Source organism: Peromyscus californicus, unplaced genomic scaffold (assembly GCF_007827085.1).
Source record: "Peromyscus californicus insignis strain IS unplaced genomic scaffold, ASM782708v3 Scaffold_23__1_contigs__length_62951481, whole genome shotgun sequence".
Classification (NCBI taxonomy): Eukaryota; Metazoa; Chordata; class Mammalia; order Rodentia; family Cricetidae; genus Peromyscus; species Peromyscus californicus.
Window position 1 is genome coordinate 25,361,121 of NW_026294534.1, and position 19,321 is coordinate 25,380,441.

Sequence of the window (19,321 nt, forward strand, 5' to 3'; positions counted from 1 at the left end):
GAACATTTATAGTGAGGCCTGGTCTGGTGGCTCAATGAAAGGTGTTTGCTGCCCAACCTGACTGGGGTTTGACTCCTAGGACCCACATGGTGGGAAAAAAGAACCAACTCCTGCAAAGTTATCTCTGACTGCTGAACATGCATACACATACTCACACATGGTAACTTACTACTGCAATTTTCTTTTTGTATTTCGAGACAGGGTTTCTCTGTGTAGCTTTTGAGCCTATCCTGGAACTCACTCTGTAGACCAGGCTGGCCATCAAACAGAGATCCACCTGGCTCTGCAAGCACCACCGCCTGGCTACTACTGTAATTCTTATAAAAGTTTTTAAAAGCTTACAATAGAGCTGGGTGTGGGGGCACACGCCTTTAATCCCAGCGCTTGGGAGGCAGAGGCAGTCAGATCTCAGTGAGTTCAAGGCTGCCTAGTCTGCAGAGTGAGTTCCAGGACAGCCAGGGCTGCACAGAGAAACCCTGTCTTGAAAACCCCAAAAAAGAGTTGCCGTGGTCACAGTGTCTCTTCACAGCAACAGAACATTGACTAAGACACTGGCTGACAACCTGGGTTCAATCCCCGGGGAAATGGATTCTCATAGACTGTACACTCAGATCTTCACACTCCCATGTACACTCACATACACTAAATAAATGGTTTTTCTTTGTTTTTTAGATTTTCTTTATTATGTATAGAGAGTTCTGCATGTATGTCTACCTGCAGGCCTGAAGAGGGCACCAGATCTCATTACAGATGGTTGTGAGCCACCATGTGGTTGCTGGGAATTGAACTCAGGACCTCTGGAAGAGCAGCCAGTGCTCTTAACCACTGAGCCATCTCTCCAGCCCCAGTAAATTCTTCCGAACAAAAGAGGAGAGTGAGTTCACACTGGGCAAGGCAGCGCAGCTGGCGAGTGCTTGCCTAGTATACACCAGACCCTGTAATCAACCGCCAGCATGCTTCCCTAAAAGGTTTCTTTTAAGATGTTCAAGGATATTATGTAAAGATGCACAATGTAGAGAAACAGGAAAAGCCTGGGGTTGTAGTACAGGCTGTCGTCCCAGCACCTGGGAGACAGAGGCATAATGCCGTTATGCCGAGTTACTTAGAGACACTGATTAAAACTTCTGTAAATAAGCCATGTAGAAAATGAACTCGCTTATACTTGAGCACTATCCCAGTATCTCAATACATACATGAAAATACTCTAAAATCTGAAATACTTCTGATCCCAGGCATTTCAAGTGAGGGTATTCAACCTGTAAAAGTTACTGACCACTCACAAGACCCACACAGCAAAGTCTTAAAACACCTAAAGGAATGCTTCCCTTCGTGAACACTATCCTTCTCATCTCTACAAAACCAGATGATTCTCTCAACTCAGTATCACTTATCTTCTAGCTCTACTAAATGTGGTTCAGATTTTTGTTATTAAACAGGACCAAGGATCGGTACAGCTTTCCCTCTGCAAGGAGGTGAGAAGACACCATCCTCCTCCTCTTCCCCTAGTAGCCGCCTCTCCAAAGAACACACTCCAGCCACGCAGTGACCACACTCAGTGAGTGCTCTGGACGAACCTCCTTCTTGGCGGGCTGCTGAGCAGGTGGTGAGATTTCAGTTAAAAGCTTGGGCAAGTTGCGTCTTCTTGCTGCTTCTCTGTTTGCTGTTTCCAAAGACACCTGACTCAAATTTTCAAGCACCAAATCTTCATCTCCCTGGTCAAAAACAACCGAAAAATTTTAAAGAGGCATGTTCTGTCAACCAGATGCTATTCATAATGGTTACTTTTTAAACTCTGATAGTCATTTTTAGATCCAGAAAACTAAAGCATAATCATTTCTTTGGACAAGAAAACAGGAGACCTAATGAGCTCCGGAATCTACCGTTACCCGTCACGCCATCCCCATGCCCCAGCTGACAGAAACCGGCAAGGCCCTGCTCATCTTGTTTCTGGTTTGTGTTCTGGCACAGATCTTGCTAGGTAGCCGCGGCAGGCCTGCAGCTCTCATGGAGTCCAGACTGGCCTTGAACTTCAGCAGGCCCTGCCTCTGCCTCAAAAGTGTCCCATCTCTGGCTAAACACCAAGTCTCTCCACAGACAGAAACAAGGAAAAGGCTAACAGTAGCCTTTCTCCCTCTCAACAAAGGAAGCGAGACAGTGCAGGAGATGTGCCGTGCGGACACGAGGTGCGGACACAAGGTGGACCGTGCGGACACGAGGTGGGCCGTGCGGACACAAGGTGCTGACACAAGGTGGGCCGTGTGGACACGAGGTGGGCTGTGCGGACACGAGGTGCGGACACGAGGTGGGTCGTGCGGACACGAGGTGGGCTGTGCGGACACAAGGTGCGGACACGAGGTGGGCCGTGCGGACACACACAAGGTGGGCCGTGCGGACACACACAAGGTGGGCCGTGCGGACACACACAAGGTGGGCCGTGCGGACACAAGGTGGGCTGTGCAGCTCTTTCCCTGAATCAACCCCACTCCCATAGGAGGAGGCCTGAGGCTTGTCCTAGGACCCAGGGAGCAGTAGAGTCTCAGATGCACAAGGTCCCTCCTGGGAGTGACAGAAACGGACTGCTGCTGGCAAGAGGCTCTTCTGACAGCAGTCTGCAGATGTGCAGGAAGGCCCAGGGATAGGGCTCTTTAGAGGCAGTGTCACCCATGGGCTTCTGAGTGATGCAGCTGCCTTTACCCCTGTGAGTATCCGCTCACCTACATGCCTGGAAACTCACTGGCTCACCACGCTAGACTGGGATGGGATCATTTCCCTGGTCAATCACTCATGCCCTATCTTGGGTAAATAAGCACTTGTTTTAGTCTCCCCAAGGAAGTCACACAACTACATGTATGTAAAGGAATGTCTCAGTATGTGACTCCAAAACATCCATAGCTAAATATAATCACAGTATTTGGTTCTATTAAAAATCAGGTTTTCTAATTCAGATTCAACCTACACAGTAACTCATCACTCTAAAAGGCAAGGTATTCCAGGAAGTGCAACACTTCATACTCTACACTATCATCTACCGCAACACTTCATACTCTACACTGTCATCTACAGCAATGCTCTATACTTTATATTATCATCTACCGCAACGCTTCATACTTTACACTATCATCTACTGCAATGCTCTATACTTTATACTATCATCTACCGCAACGCTTCATACTTTACACTACCATCTACAGCAACACTTCATACTTTACACTACCATCTACTGCAATGCTCTATACTTTATACTATCATCTACCGCAACACTTCATACTTTACACTATCATCTACTGCAATGCTCTATACTTTATACTATCATCTACCGCAACACTTCATACTTTACACTACCATCTACTGCAATGCTCTATACTTTATACTATCATCTACCGCAACGCTTCATACTTTACACTACCATCTACTGCAATGCTCTATACTTTATACTATCATCTACCACAACGCTTCATACTTTACACTACCATCTACTGCAATGCTCTATACTTTATACTATCATCTACCGCAATGGTTCATACTTTACACTATCATCTACCGCAACACTTCATACTCTACACTACCATCTACTGCAATGATCTATACTTTATACTATCATCTACCGCAACAATTCATACTTTACACTACCATCTACTGCAATGCTCTACACTTTATACTATCATCTACCGCAATGGTTCCACTTGTCACTTACTGTTGTAGAATATTATTTTAAGGTGTATTACTTTTGGTTATGTTGTAATGTTCAACTCTGTGAAGCTGTGTTACTGTGCCTGTCTAACACATCTAATTTGATGGTCTAATAAAGAGTGAATAGCCAATAGCAAGGCAGGAGAAAGGATAGGCAGGGCTGGCAGGCAGAGAAAGAATACATAAGAAGAGAAAGAGAAGAGCCAGAGGAGGAGGAGGACATCAGAGGCCAGCCACCCAGCTACACAACCAGCAATGGAGTAAGAAAGGTATACAGAAATAGAGAAAGGTGGAGCTGGAGAGATGGCTCAGCAGTTAAGAGCATTGGCTGTTCTTCCAGAGGTCCTGAGTTAAATTCCCAGCAACCACATGGCGGCTCACAACCACCTGTAATGAGATCTGGTGCCCTCTTCTGGCCTGCAGGCATACATGCAGACAGAACACTGTATATATAATAAATGAATAAATCTTAAAAAAAAAAAAAAAAGAAAGAAAGAAAAAAGAAAAAGAAATAGAGAAAGGTAAAAGCCCAGAGGTAAAAGACAGACAGGTTAATTTAAGAAAAGCTGGCAAGAAACAAGCCAAGCTAAGGCCAAGCATTTATAATTAGGAATAAGCCTGTGTGTGTGACTTGATTGGAAGCTGGGTGGCAGGCCCCCAAATGAGCAAATACCAACAACAACACCTAGATACAACACCTCCACAGGATTAGTAAAGCCCACCTCCAAGTGTGTGTCTCTGAGATCAATTCTATTACATAAAGAGGTTCTGATCTAGAAAATGGATCCTAATGGATCCAGAACATGACGACTTTTGGGGGAGTGTGGAAAGATGGGGTAGGTTTGAAGTGGAGGAAACAGGTCACTGGGAACATGTCCTTAGAGCTCTATCTTGACCTGACTTCCACGTGTATACCCTCTGCCTTCTGGTCTCCACGCTACAGTGCTCTGCTCTGCTCTGTTCTCCAAGCCTTCCAGCCACAGTGGACTAACCTCTGTGAAACTAAACAAAATAATTCTGTAAGTTGTTCTCTAAGGCATTTTAACCACTAAGACAACTAACACACCTCACTAAAACTTTCTCCTCAGCAACGTAATTTAATGTAAAAGTTTCTTTTTCAATTTTTATTTATTCTTCTCTCAGACAGTACATTCTGACTGCAGCGTCCCCTCCCTCTATGCCTCCCAGTTCCTCCTACCCCCAATCTTCCCCCAGAAAAGAGCAGGAATCCCAGGATATCAACCAAACACTAGTGCTGAGTTTTCAAATACAGGCTCAGTAACTCCTTATTCACCTACTAACCTTTCAAGAACCTTTTTCCACTGGGCAGTGGTGGCGCACACCTTTAATTCCAGCTCTCTTTGAGTTGGAGGCCAGCCTGGTCTACAGAGAGAGTTCCAGGACACCCAGGGCTACAAAGAGAAACCCTGTCTCGAAAAATCGAAAAACAACAACAACCAAAAGAGAGAGAGAGAGAGAGAGAGAGAGAGAGAGAGAGAGAGAGAACCCTTTTCATAGAATTAAAATATTCACCACTAGTGGAATTTAATCACCCTTCCTTTATCAAGAAAACTGTGTGAGAGGAACATGGGAACGGGATGGAGATTGTAATGCCAAGCAGCTCACTAGTCAAGCCCAGGCTGCCTCACTATAAATCGGACACATCCAATACGGCTCTAACACCACGATTCTCACACTCTTTGATGGTCCCCAAGCCTTAAATAGCCGCACCAACAGTTTACCCTGCTCCTGGATTTCTGCTGTCACCACTAACCATTTCATGACAGCAGTAGTACTAGTGACTAAGTCCCTCTGTGACCACTGCTGAAGAGAGCTGTCGGGCTAAAAGCGGCCTGTTGAACGGGGTAGAGTGGTGCATGGTGGTACACAGCGGTACAGGTGGTGCACACCTGTGGTCTCAGCTCCTTAAGAAGCTTGGGCCCCGAAGGGGGAAACCAACTGTGCTGGTTTGAAAGAAAGTGGCCCCCAAAGGGAGTGGCACTATTAGGTGTGGCCTTGTTGGAGGAAGTGTGTCACTGTGAGGGTGGACTTTGAGGCCTCTTTTGCTCAAGCTTCCCTCAGTGTGACAGTCAGTCGACTTCCTGTTGCCTGCATGATGTAGGACTCTCAGTTCTGGCACCACATCTGCCTGCACACCACCATGCTCCCCATCATGATGATAATGGACTGAACCCCTGAAACTGTAAGCGAGCCACCCCAATTAAATGTTTTCTTTATAAGAGTTGCCGTGGGCCGGGCAGTGGTGGCATATACCTTTAATCCCAGCACTTGGGAGGCAGAGGCTGGCGGATCTCTGTGAGTTTGAGGCCAGCCTGGTCTACAGAGCGAGATCCAGGACAGCTAGGGCTGTTACACAAAGAAACCCTGTCTCGGAAAACAAAAACAAAAAACAGGAGTTGTCATGGTCATGGTGTCTCTTCACAACAATAAAAGCCTTAACTAAGATACCAACCTAGGGAACATGGAAAGACCTCATCTCAAAAGCAAAAACCAATGAAAGTAAAATCAACCTACTAATGTCTACCAACCAAAACACTGAAGAAAAGACAAACTAACCTCAGGAGTGCTAACTCAGGGGTTGAGAAGACAGCTCAGTGGTAAGAAGGCTTGTTTTAACACCAAAAAGACCTAAGTTCAAATCCCCAGCACTCACAAAAAAGCTGGGCATAGAAGGACACTCCTGCAACTCTATTGTCCCAGGGCAGAACCCAGGAGCGCAGTAGGCAGCCAACCTAGTTAAAACAGTGAGCTTCAGGTTCAGTGAGAGGCCGTGTCTCAAAGAGAAGGTAAAGGAGGCTGGAGAGATGGCTCAGCCGTTAAGAACACTGACTGCTCTTCCAGAGGGCCGGAGTTCAATTCTCCACACCCACCTGGTGGCTCACAGCCATCTGTAACTCCAGTTCCAGGGGAGACAATGCCCTCTTCTGGCCTCTATGGGCACAGGCTATGCATGTAGTATACAGAATACAGGCAGGCAAAGCACCCATACAAATAAAATAATAAAATGAAAAATAGGTTAGGTGGAAAGTGACACAAAGTCCATTTGATGTCCTCTGGCCTCATCATGGGTCCACATGCCATACATGTACCCACATACACAGGAAATCACCACACAGTGCAGTGGCACGGTCCACTGGCCAGCTTTGGTATCAGTGTTACTTATTACCTGCCCTTGACTGTTTGAGGGCATATTGGCCATCGTGAACCAAGAAAGAACTGGCTCTGTACACTAGCATCCTGGTCACCTTTCCTGCATCCTTTTCTTTACAAGATCATGGAAGATGCAGCATAAGCAGGAAACACAAAACAAAACGCACAAAACAGTGGCCTTCACATAAAATATGTCACCAGTACTCTAAACCGTAAAACCTTTTCTCTGTAGAAAGAGTTGAACTGTAAACTCCCGTTACCAAATGAAAAAAAAAGTATCAATGCCAGTGACTTCAAACACAGAACCCAGCATGAGGAACACAACCTGAGTTTGGGGCTGGAGAGATGACTCGGCCCAAGAGGGCACTTGGTGCTGTTACGGACGGCACAGGTTTGGCTCCCAGCACACACATGAAGGCTAACAACCATGGACTCCAGTTTCGGAGACTCTGACTCGCTCTTCTGAGTACACATGCATTTATGCAAGCAAAATACTCATGCACATAAAATAAAAATAAATCCATTTTTAATGTGAGTTCAATACTCTGGATATTGGATATTTTACTTAAGCAAAGATCAGAAGTTCCTCAGAACAGTGTTATTCAATAGTTTTCTCAAACAATACATTATCACAGGTATAAAGAAAAAAGAAATCACTTAACCACTTCACACACAAATGCACTAAATAAGAACTGATGGGAGAGTCAAGCATTGTGGTGCATGCCTGGAATCCCAGCAGTTAAGGGGCAAAGGCAGGAGAAGAGCTAAGTCTGAAGTCAGCGAAGGCGACAAAAGGAGTACAAGGCTGGCCTGAGTAAGACCCCGACTCAAAACCCTACCAAACACACACACACAAAACCTATACATAAAAGGAAACATGAGCACAAATATGGGGCTTGACAATATATCTAAAAGGAAACACAGGACTAGGGAGATGTCTCAGTGAGAAAGCACTTGCTGCCCCTGAGGACTCAAGTGTAGATCCCTAGCACCCATGTACAAAAAAGGTGGGGTGATACAGACTAGAATCCCAGTGCCGGGGTGACCCAGGCGGTTCAGGGCCCCGACCTGTCCAGCCAGCATAGCTGAACTAATGGGCTCCAGGTTCAGTGAGAGACTGCATCTCCAAAGTAAAGTGGAGGGGAGGAGGAAGACAGCCATCTGGCATTGAACTCTAGCATCACACACACACACACACACACACACACACACACACACACACACACACACACCAACAGGAAACATATAATATGACTCAAAATATAAAACCAGTGTTTTTCTAACCTCAAGTCTGTGGCCAGTAGTTAATTTCCAGGTTTCACCCGTCATTTGATAAAAGCGTTCTTCTAGTTTTTTCAATTTCATTTCCTGCTGAGGTTTTAAAACATTCTGTATATATCTGCTGGCCTGTTTAAGAGAAAAAGTGTTTGGAAAAAGCACAGGCATAAATAGTCAAACAAATGGAAACACATGAACTATGAACCAATAGCTGAGGAGCCCCCAACTGGATCAGGCCCTCTGGATAAGTGAGACAGTTGATTAGCTTGATCTGTTTGGGAGGCATCCAGGCAGTGGGACCAGGACCTGTCCTCAGTGCATGAGTTGGCTGTTTGGAACCTGGGGCTTATGCAGGGAAACTTGGCTCAGCCTGGGAGGAGGGGACTGGACCTGCCTAGACTGAATCTACCAGGTTGAACTCAATCCTCAGGGGAGTCTTTGCCATGGAGGAGATGGAAATGGGGGGTGGGCTGGGGGGAAGGTGGGGGTAGGGGGGCAGGAATAGGGGGGCGTGGGAGGAGGGAGAACAAGGGAATCCGTGGCTGATATGTAAAATTAAATTAAATTATAAAATAAAATTTTAAAAAAAAGAGAAAAAGTGTTATTACTATACATTAGAGTTTCTACACATTCCCATTGTCTATGAAGTTACAAATCAAGAACAAGGTGTGAAAGGTGTGGTCATTTGAGTAAGAATGACTCCACAGGCCCTGTGGTGGTTTGAATAGGAATGGCCCCCAGAGGCTCATATATTTGAATGACAGGCATTAGGGAGTGGGACTATTAGGAGGTATGGCCTTGTTGGAGGAAGTGTGTCATTGGGGGTGGGCTTTGAGCAATTCAGAAGCTCAGCCAGGCCCAGTATCACTCTCTCTCTTCCTGCTGCCTGCTGATTAGGATGTAGAACTCTCAGCTACCTCTGCAGCACTATGTCTGCCTGCATGCTGCCACGCTTTCCCACCGTGAGGACAATGGACTAAACCTGTGAACCTGTAATCCAGCCCCAGTTAGATTTCCTTTATAAGAGTTGCTGTGGTCATGGTGTCTCTTCACAACAGTAACCCTAAGACAGAATCACATATTTGAATATATTAGGCACTCTAGGAGGTGTGGCCTCACTGGAGGTGGTGTGTTAGTGGGGGTAGGCTTTGAGGTATCAAAAGCCCATGCCAGGCCCAGCATCTCTCACTCTGCCTGCTACCCGAGGATCAAGATAGAAAACTCTCAGCCTCTTCTCCAGCACCACACTTGCCTGACACCATGCTCCTGCTATGATGATCATGGACTAAGCCTCTGCAACTGTAAGCAAGCCCCCAATTAAATGCTTTCTTTTATAAGAGTTGCCTTGGTTAGTGTCTCTTCACAGCAAGAGAACAGTGACCAAGACTCAGATATAACAAAAAAAAAAAAATTCACATGTAAAACAAGGATGTTCTAGGCATGGTGGCACACACCTTTGATCTCACCACTCAGGCTGCTGAACTGAGGCAGGGGGACTCTGAGATTGGGGACAGCATTGGCTTCAACAGTAGTCATGGCAAACACAACTGTCAGTGGGTAAAGGTCCCTGCCACCATGCCTGACCACCACCGAGTTCAAACCCTGGGGCCCACAGAGTGGAAGGAGAGAACCAACTCTCTGCACACACGTCACACACACATCAATGAGCACGGTAATCCCAGCAGGAAGGGAGGGAGCGGAGGCAGGAGACTAGCATCCAAGGTCAGCCTACACTACAAGAGACCTTGTCTCAAACAGGAGGGAGCGCATGATGTTACGCCATGTGAGTTAGACATCAGTAACCGTCCACACAAAGACCTCTGAGCCCAGACACAGCGAGACGGCGCCCCAGGAGTCCTGAGGCCAGCTGAGCCTTACCTGCTCCCCCTGGGCCTCCTGCTGCTTCTTCCTCGCCAGTCTTTGTCTTTTCTCATTCTCTTCTTCTCCTTCTGACACAAAAACACAAAAGGACCTTCTTATTCTCAAGTATCAAAGAATCAAATCCTTTTTCTCTAAGAATAGTCTATAGATTTCAACATCCTGAAAGACATGCACCACCTATTTTTTCAAATAATGAAAATGAGGTACATTCATTCAACCAGTAAAAATGAAAACATTTGCATGTGAACTGTAATAAAAGTTCTGTTCTGAAACAATTCACTAACATATATTTTTATATAGCAAATTCCCTTTTCTGCAGACAGGGTCTCTCTACATAGCCCTGGCTGGCCTGGAACTGGGAATCCTCCGGCCTTAGCAGCAGCATGTATCACCACACTCAGCTAAACACAGTTTTAATATCACATATTAGGTAGTATCAGCCTTCAGTGAAGAGGAGGCCAATAACCTGCCAACCCATAAATGAGCCACATGACTCAACTCAAATAATGCAAACAAACCGTTTTCAAGGGCAGGAACCATCAAGGGCACATTTCATAAACAGCAGACCTCAGGGGCTTGCCAAGCAGTGTGAGCAGCAAACCATCTTCCTGAAAGCAACATACTTTCACTTTTTTATTTGATTTTTTTTTTTGGAGTGCTAAGGACTGAAACTGTTCATGCTTCTACAACTGAGGTTCACAACAAGCTCTGAAAATACAACTCACATAAAATTGCTAATGGAAATTACAATGTTCTTGTTTAATTTCCAAATTGAGTCAGCTGAAGTATAAGAGATCAAAGCAGAGAAAATACAAACTATGATTGGGAATCCCCAAAGCATCCATGTTGTCATATATTATTGGGTTGAATAATCTCTTGCAATTATGTTTTTTGCCTGGTTAATGTGAAAAGGCTATAAATTTATACTATTTGTAATATTTATTTATATTTTAAAAGCAATAAAACTACAGAGGCTGAGGGTGTAACCTGGTTAGTAGACACACACACACAAGGCTTGTGAAGCACACACAAGGCTCTGAGCTAGATCCCCGGCACCACATACTCCCAGGCTTGTTGGTGCATGCTTGTGATCTCAGCCGTCAGGAGGTGGAGGCAGGAGGATCAAAAATTCAAAGTCATCCTCAGCTATACATATAGTATGTACCAAGCCAGCTTGGGTTATAGAACACCCTATCTTAAAAATAAAAAACAAATCCATTACTGGGAAGCTTTTGTTAATTACATTTAAGAACAGCTGTTAGTTTTAAAGTAATCTGTTATAAGGCCAAGTGCAATATAGTTTTTGTTGTTGTTGTTGTTTGGTTTTGTTTTTAATTTTGTGTATTAGTGTTCTACATGTATGTCTGTGTACCACATACGTGCAGTGCCCATGGAGGCCAGAAAAGGGTATCAGATCCCCAGGAACTAGAGTTACAGTTATGAGACACCATGTGGACGCTAGGAATAGAGCAGTCTTAACCATCTCTCTATCCCACATATCCCATGGCATTCAGTGTGCCTAGTTCAGTGGGTAAAGACACTTACTGCCAAACCTTAGGACCTTAGTTCCACCCCTGGAACCCACAGGGCTCCCACTTGAGATCACACATCATAAATTAATGGTGAAGGGCTGGTGAGATGGCTCAGTGGTTAAGAGCACTGACTGAGGCCCGGTGGTGGTGGTGGCGCACGCCTTTAGTCCCAGCACTCGGGAAGCAGAGGCAGGCAGATCTCTGTGAGTTCGAGGCCAGCCTGGTCTACAGAGTGAGTTCCAGAACAGGGACCAAAGCTACACAAGAGAAACCCTGTCTTGAAAAAACAAAAAAAAAAAAAAAGAAAGAAGGAAAGAAAGAAAGCACTGACTGCTCTTCTAGAGGTTCTGAGTTTAATTCCCAGTAACCACGTGGAGGCTTACAACCATCTATAGTGGGATCTGATGCCCTCTTCTGGAATAAAGATGTACATGCAGATAGAGCACTCATATACAGAAAATAAAGAAAATTTAAAAAATAAACAAAATAAATTAATGGTCAAACAGTTCTCATTGTTGAATAAACAAAAGAAAAAAATTTGAATAGAAAAGGTTACTTTTTTTTTTTTTTAGTGAATAAAAAAATGTAAAGGTAACACAGGCAATAAACATACCTTTCTGGTGAACTTGGGGAGGCGGCTTAAATGAGTTAATCCAGGAGGTGGCCACAGAAATGACTAACGTCAGCAGGGCAAGCAGCAGGAATATCCGGCCACTCAACAAAACAAGATCTTTAATTCCTTAGAAAGAAAAATTGAAAGAAAACATTTTTCTTTAGAAGAAAAATTCTCACTCTCCTTGCTACTAATAAGAAATGAGGGATTGTTTGCTCTAGAAAGAATGCTAAATGATGCAAGCGTCCTGACTATTTTCCTAAGTCTACTGGGGCACTAGAACTCAACCTGACCTTCACTACCACAACAAACAGAAACTAATTCTACAAGAAACATCCTGTTTTAGGAAGACATAGTGTTCAGCTGTATTAAATGTTATGAGTATTAATAATGCCTAAGATGTGGTTTCCTTATAAATAAGATTGAGAGTAGTATCTTGTCAAATTCCAGTTCTATTTTAAATAGTCATTCCCAAAAAAGACATTAATTTTTTTTCCAAGAATTTGTTATTTGGGGCACTCGGGGTAGAGGCAGAGTGCATCCCTCCATGCACATGAGGTCAGAGGACAACTTGCAAGACTCAGCTCTCCTCTCCTCCACGTGGGTTCCAGGACTCCAACTCTGGTCATCAAGCTTGGCAGTAAACACCATTACTAATGGAGCCATCCTGCCAGCCCAAAGTGTCTATTTGCTTATTTACTTATGTGGTACTGGGCCTCAGCCACCAGCCTTCTAAGAATACTTCTCTCTACTGAGCTATACACTCCTGAAACGCCACATTCTTTCTCAGGATTGAATTGGGCCATTGTGTGTTTCTCTAGTTCCCAGCGTTTCCTCATTTACACATAAAATTACTACTCACACGTTTACTCTGGGGAAGGTAATAATTCAGTACTTCTTACACTGTTTTGAGAGCCCAGGCAAAGATCCAATTGTCAAAATGTTAAGAGCACCAGCCAAGTGTGGTAGCACACGCCTTTAATCCCAGCACTCGGAAGGCAGAGGCAGGTGGATCTCTGTGAGTTCGAGGCCAGCCTGGGCTAGAGTGAGCTCCAGAACAGGCACCAACACTACACAGAGAAACCCTGTCTGGGGGGTGGAGGGGAAGCCAAACAAACAAAACAAAGTAAGAGCATCAGTCTGTATCACACAATCTGTTAAATGCTGAGGGAAGAGATACACAGTAGGATCAAAATTTATCCTGAGTTTTTAGGAGGTTGTTGTTCCTTTGTTTTGTTTTGTTTGGCCCTGAACCCTCATTCCAGAATGGTTTTATTTTTTATTTTTAAAGCTTGGCAGGCACAGAAGAACCATCTTACTCATATGATAAGGTCTGGGTCCGAGTGGTCCTTTAACTGAAGGTTATTTTTTTTGTTTTGTTTTTTTAATGATTAATTTATTTTTATTCTGTGTGCACTGGTCTTTTGCCTACATGTGTGTCTGTAACGGTGTCGGGTCCCCTGGAACTGGAGTTACAGACAGTTGCGAGATGCCATAGGGCTGCTGGGAATTGAACCCGGGTCCTCTGGAAGAGCAGCCAGCGCTCTGAACCACTGAGCCACCCCTCCAGCCCCAACTGAAGACTAAAGAAGGAATTACATAGTTTAGGACATCACTAGCCATTAGGTGTGCTCCTCGGGTAACCTGATTAGCGTCGCAGCTGGTGCACTGGGAGATGGGATTGCTAACACAGACTTAAATACTGTTACCAGATTATCAAGACCCCCAGCGGGGAGGGGGTGCAAAAGGAAACCACTGCCACTGCACAGCAAAGGAGTCCAGAGTGAAACGTCCCAAAGCACGAGCTGCCGCCAGCAGGCCAGGTGCATTTTCTCCAACACTTGGCTTAGTTTTCATAAACGCTGTGATAAGGTCTAGGAACAGAAACACAAATCTGATGTGGTCTCTACCCTCAAGTGCCCTGAGGTCAGCGCTGAAGGGAAGCAGCTCTCTCACAATCCTAAATGATGACCTTCTCACTGACTGGATACTCAAATATGAGCACCAAGTGAGAGATTCTACATTAGCAGAGTAAGGCCAAGAGCGGGCGACCTTTGCAATGATGAGTGTGAATTCTTGCTGCTGTTGTTGAAATAAAAGTCGTGTTGGGCCAGCAAGAGGACTCTGGATAAAAGTGCTTGGTTTCCAAGCCTGACAATCTGAATTACTTTTGATTCCTCAGAACCCACCTAGAGGTTGAAGGAGAAACCTGACTTCCAAAAGTGGCCCTCTGGGGCTGGAGAGATGGCTCAGTGGTTAAGAACACTGACTGCTCCTCCAGAGGACCCTGGTAGCACCCACATGGCAGCTCACAACTGTCTGTAACTCCAGTTCCAGGGGATCGGACACCCTCACACAGACATACGTCTAGGCAAAATGCCAATGCACATAAAATAAATCAATTATTTAAAAAAAAAAAACAAGTTGTCCTCTGACCTCCATGAACCCATGCTGGTACCCACATCAACATACACACAAAATTTAAAAAAAAAAGGCTTTTCCCCCCCTTTGGTTTCTTTCTTTCTTTTTTTTTTGGTTTTTCACGACAGGGTTTCTGTGTAACAGTCCTGGCTGTCCTGAAACTCGCTCTATAGACCATAACTATTTTTTTATTGTTGTTTTGTTTTTTGTTTTTGTTTTTGTTTTTTCCAGACAGGGTTTCTCTGTGCAGTTTTTGGAGCCTATCCCGGAACTCACTCTGTAGCCTAGGCTGGCCTCGAACTCACAGAGTTCCGCCTGCCTCTGCTTCCCGAGTGCAGGGATTAAAGGCGTGCACCACCACCGCCCAGTAAACATAACTGTTTTATATACAGAAAACCCTAACTTGTCTCACTGTTTTCCACTATAGGTTCCTTCCAAAACATTCTCCACACAGAATCCAGAAAGACCCTTTACCAAACTCTGGGTAAGCCCAGCATGGTGTCTGGCAGGGGTCATCCCCGTACCCGGGGGCTTGGGTCGAGAGGCTTGCTTCAAGCTGCAGGTCAACCTAAGCTGGTTTAAGACACTGTCACACACAAATGACAACAAAACCACCTCTAAGAAGCCACTTCTCCTCAGCAGATGACAACACCCTCAAAGGTAGAGGAAGGACTTTAACAGTACCGTGAACTCAAGTTTCCCCAAAGCAGCTCCCCTTTAATTGCACATTCTTGATTAGCTGACAACTTCTTAAGACTGCAGAGTGGTTGGAAAGTTGCAGGTCCAGAAGCTAACCACAAATTTTCTTAGGCTATCTTCAGCCCCCTAAATAGACACTCACTGCCCACCTCTATGCCTGACCTAACGTCCTGTAACTCACACAGGGAAACCACTAGCTTCCACCAATGCAAAAGCCGGGCGGCCATGTGGTCAGCACCTGAGGCCTCTGGGAGGTTTCCCTACACGTTGCAATAACCCATCTTCCCTGATGTACCAACACAGAGTTCAAGTGTTTTATGACGTTATTTTGTTACTGCAAACAAACTTTATGGAACCGTGGAGCACAGAATTTGAGGTACCCTAAATCTGTGTTCCCAGACCACGGACATTCGTATTTGACTCCAAAACGAACTCTTACCCTCTCTGGGGTGAGATCTGTTTTTTGTTTTTGTTGGGTTTTTTTGTTTGTTTTACGCTAACAGTACCTACAAGTCCTTCCGGCAGCAGTGGAGATGGAGAATGCAAACAGTGTCTGACTTAGAATAAGGATTCAATAAATGTATTTGGGGACTCCCTTTCTACCATTCCTTGATCTTGCTGTCATCAAGGCCTTCCAGGGGATGGCTCCTCGAGTTCAAGGCTCAGTCTCAATGCTCGGGAGGCCCCCAGGCTATCGGCTTATTTGTGTCCGTCTCTCATCACGCCTTTCAAGTACAACAGTTCGTCTCTGTCGCCGCGCTTGTCAATCCTGCCCCTTCCCTACAACAGCTTGTCTCTGTCCCCGCGCTTCTCACTCCCAAGTAGACCTTGGCCAGAGTCCCAGCGAACTTTTCCCGCGAAACGGAGGTGGCGCCGGAAGCTGGGCGGGCGCGATGGACTCTGGGAATTGTAGTCAAAGCCGCGCGGAGGCGCCATGGCCAGAAAGGCACTGCACCCACCACTCAGGTGAAAAGACCCCAGGACGGGAGGCACCGAGGACGGCAGACAACACTTACCGAGACTCGGAATCCCGCGCCGGAGCTCCAGACACAACAGAGGGAGAGCGGAGAGCAAGAAAATGCCCACGACGCCACGAGACGCCATGGCGCCAAGGACCCGCCGGGCGCAGTGCCCGCCCCTTCCGGCCGTGCCTTCCGGTGAGGCTGGCGCGAGGTCCTCGGGCCGTGAGCGATGGGGGACAGGATCTTAGGTCCTAAGGCTGCGGCGTGGGCGCGGCGAGCTCAGCCCCCTCCGGTGTCAGCCCCATCGTCCTGGCCTCAGAAGGGGCGGGTCATCGCCTTCGGCGGGGGAGGTCCGAGGAGGCGCCCGTCCTGCGGTGATGGTCGGGATGGCTGTGGATTGCCCGGGGCGGGGTCTAGAAGATGGCGCTAGAAGAGTGAGATGGCGGGAAGGAGCCGTTGGCGCTGCGGGGCCTCGTGGCCTCGGCGTGACTCGCGTTTGGTCCCCCGCTTACTAGTTAGTAAGCATTTTCTCACCCTCCCAGGTCCCGCGGGCCCGCTGCCGAGTGCCTGCCCCCGCCCCACACCCGCGTCGGATACCCTAGACCTGCTCCCCGTCAGTGTGCCCACGCGTGTGTCACTGTTGTGACTTCACCTGGGCCTCACGGTTCTGTGACTTCATTGTCACTCCATGGCAACTCGGCAGCTCAGGTGTGGAAGGGCTCCCCCCACCGAGAAGATACCCAGCTTTGCACATCTCAGAGCTTGCAGTCGCTCTTCCGTGTAGCTCAAGTAACAACATGTATTATGCCCCACCATTTGCCTGGTTCTCTGGAGCTCAGAGATGGAAGTGTGTGGAAGTTACTGAATCTGTCCTGGACAAACTCAGCTCTGGGATAGATGCCCCGTATGTGATGTCTGGTGCCATGACGGGAACACGTGTGTGTACAATGCTACAGAACCACATTCAGCTTGGTGGCAAAGTGTTTCCGGAGGAAGTAATGCCTAACTTGTGGAGGTTAGGAATTTGAACTGGGTATGCCTCTAATCCCCGCACTAGGGAGGCAGTGGCAGGCAGCTCTCTCTTGAGTCTGAGGTCAACTTGGTCTACATTGTTCTAGGCCAAATAGGCAGACATGTTGAGGCGTTGTCCAAACAAGAATGGAATGAATAAATTTGGGAAGACAGGATTCAAAAAGAAAACACGAGATTTCAAGTTTAGGAAACAATGCAAAGGTGCTCTGGTGGCTAAAATATTGCTAAGGTTTAAAGTTTGAATGAAAGTATACGGAGGGAGCTAGGCATGGTAGCACACGCTTTTAATCCCAGCACTTGGGAGGCAGAGGCACGTGAATCTCTGCAAGTTCAAGGTCAGCCTGGTCTACAAAGCGGTTGCAAGGCAGCCAGAGCTACAGAGAGAACACTGTCTCAAAAAAGAAAAAAGTGTACAAAGGAGAGTAAGACCTTGGAACACTGACCCCTAAATGGGATGTCTCCATCAAATCCCTCCCCTCAGGGATCAGCGGAGCCCAAAGAAGAGGAGGCAGAAAAAGTGTAAGAGCCAGGGGATGGAGAACACCAAGAAAACAAGGTTTTCTAAATCAACAAGATCAGTGCACATATGAATTCAGACACTAAGGCAGCATGCACAGGACCTGCACAGGTCTGCACCAGATGGGGTCCTAGAGCTGAAAGAAGTGGACAGGTCTCCATCCCTAACCCAGAAACAATCTCCAATTGATAACCACTTGCAAATGAAAATTTAGTTTTCTCCAAGGGAGTCTCACTGGGAAAACAAACTACTCTCCAGGGTAGCCTGCATGGCCAGCGGTAGGAAAAAAAGAAAGAAAACTCAACGGCATCTTTGGAGGTTCTTTGTCTAATGTGTCGGGGCTTTTTTCTTATTTTATTTTATTTATTTTTTCTTATCTCTTCTTATACTACAAGTCCTTTGTGTATATATTATGGCTTCCAGTTCACTGTTTTTATGGACTTCCCAAGTGTGCAAACATGGGTCTCTGTTTCTTGTGCCTTCTCTTGGGCTCTTTTCCTTCTGTTTCTTTGTCCTGTTCCAATGTGTCTGTTTTATTTTTGTTATCCCTTAGAAGCCTGTCTTCTATTGAGAGACAGAAAGGGGTGGATCCGGATGGGATGAGAGGTGGGGAGGAATAGAGGGAGGGGAAACTGGATATATTATGTGAGAGGAAAAAAAAAGTTTCAATAAAAGGAAAAAATTCTTGAAAAAAGAAATGTACAAAGGCAAATTGGATCTAGGCCCACTGAAGATTGCTTTGTAAATAGGCAATGAATTTTATTGCTGAGTATGGTAGTTTGTGGCTATAATCTCATCGCAAGGAGGCTGAGGCAGGAGGATTGTGACTGGTTCCAGGCCAGCCTGTACACAGTGAGATCCTGTGTCAAAATAAATAAATAATAACAACAAGAAATTTTACCCTCAAAAAGCTCAGACTATGAGAGCACAGCCTCAAGTCAGTAAGGAAAAGGAGGTCATTTGAAGTATAACAACTGCTGGCTCATTCATATGCTCCCACAGCTGCCTGCGTTGATTCCACAGGAAGACACAAGGAATTCCTTCAGTTCTTACCAGCTTCATTCTGCTATGCATTCCTTCTTTTTGTTTTCTCCTTCTTAACTTCCTGTGTTACCAATTTAATATATTGGTGACACCATTATGCCTTACTTTGGACTATACAGTACATGTTTCCAGCCCGGCAAGCTAGCTCAATGGGTAATACCTGAGTTCAATCCAGAACCCACAGTGGAAGGGAGAGAAACAACTCAAAGTTGTCCTCTGACCCCCACGTGCACACACACAGGAGTTTGAGTTCTCAGCATAGACAACCAGCATTTACCAAATTTGTTGGCTGTGAACTCCCATCACTATAATTGCCACAAAAAGACTACAGTGGTAACCTTTGCACTAAGCCATGTAGTTCTTAATGTAGGCAAGTGTAACAGTAGTCTGACGTGTTCTCATCAGTACTTCCAAAAAAAAGTTAAAGGTGATTTTTATAGATTCTTAAGTTGGAGTGGTTTGAGTGACATTTTCAAGATGG

General features: G+C 45.8%; 1 protein-coding gene across 2 annotated transcripts in view; it reads right to left on the reverse strand.

Moving 5' to 3' along the window:
* The window catches only part of Ubxn8 (UBX domain protein 8), a 24,533-nt gene extending 6,164 nt beyond the window's left edge, over nt 1–18,369 (reverse strand). Inside the window, exons 1-5 of one of the 2 annotated variants that reach the window (XM_052751992.1) lie at nt 16,302–18,369; nt 12,166–12,291; nt 10,018–10,085; nt 8,146–8,268; nt 1,575–1,712 (exon numbers count right to left, since the gene is read on the reverse strand). In XM_052751992.1, the coding sequence (XP_052607952.1) occupies nt 1,575–1,712; nt 8,146–8,268; nt 10,018–10,085; nt 12,166–12,291; nt 16,302–16,389 (543 nt within the window). In that variant the 5' untranslated portion in view covers nt 16,390–18,369. Of the gene's footprint in view, nt 1–1,574; nt 1,713–8,145; nt 8,269–10,017; nt 10,089–12,165; nt 12,292–16,301 lie in introns of both variants that reach the window. The other variant, XM_052751991.1, reaches the window with a different exon arrangement.
* Nucleotides 18,370–19,321: the final 952 nt, after the last annotated feature.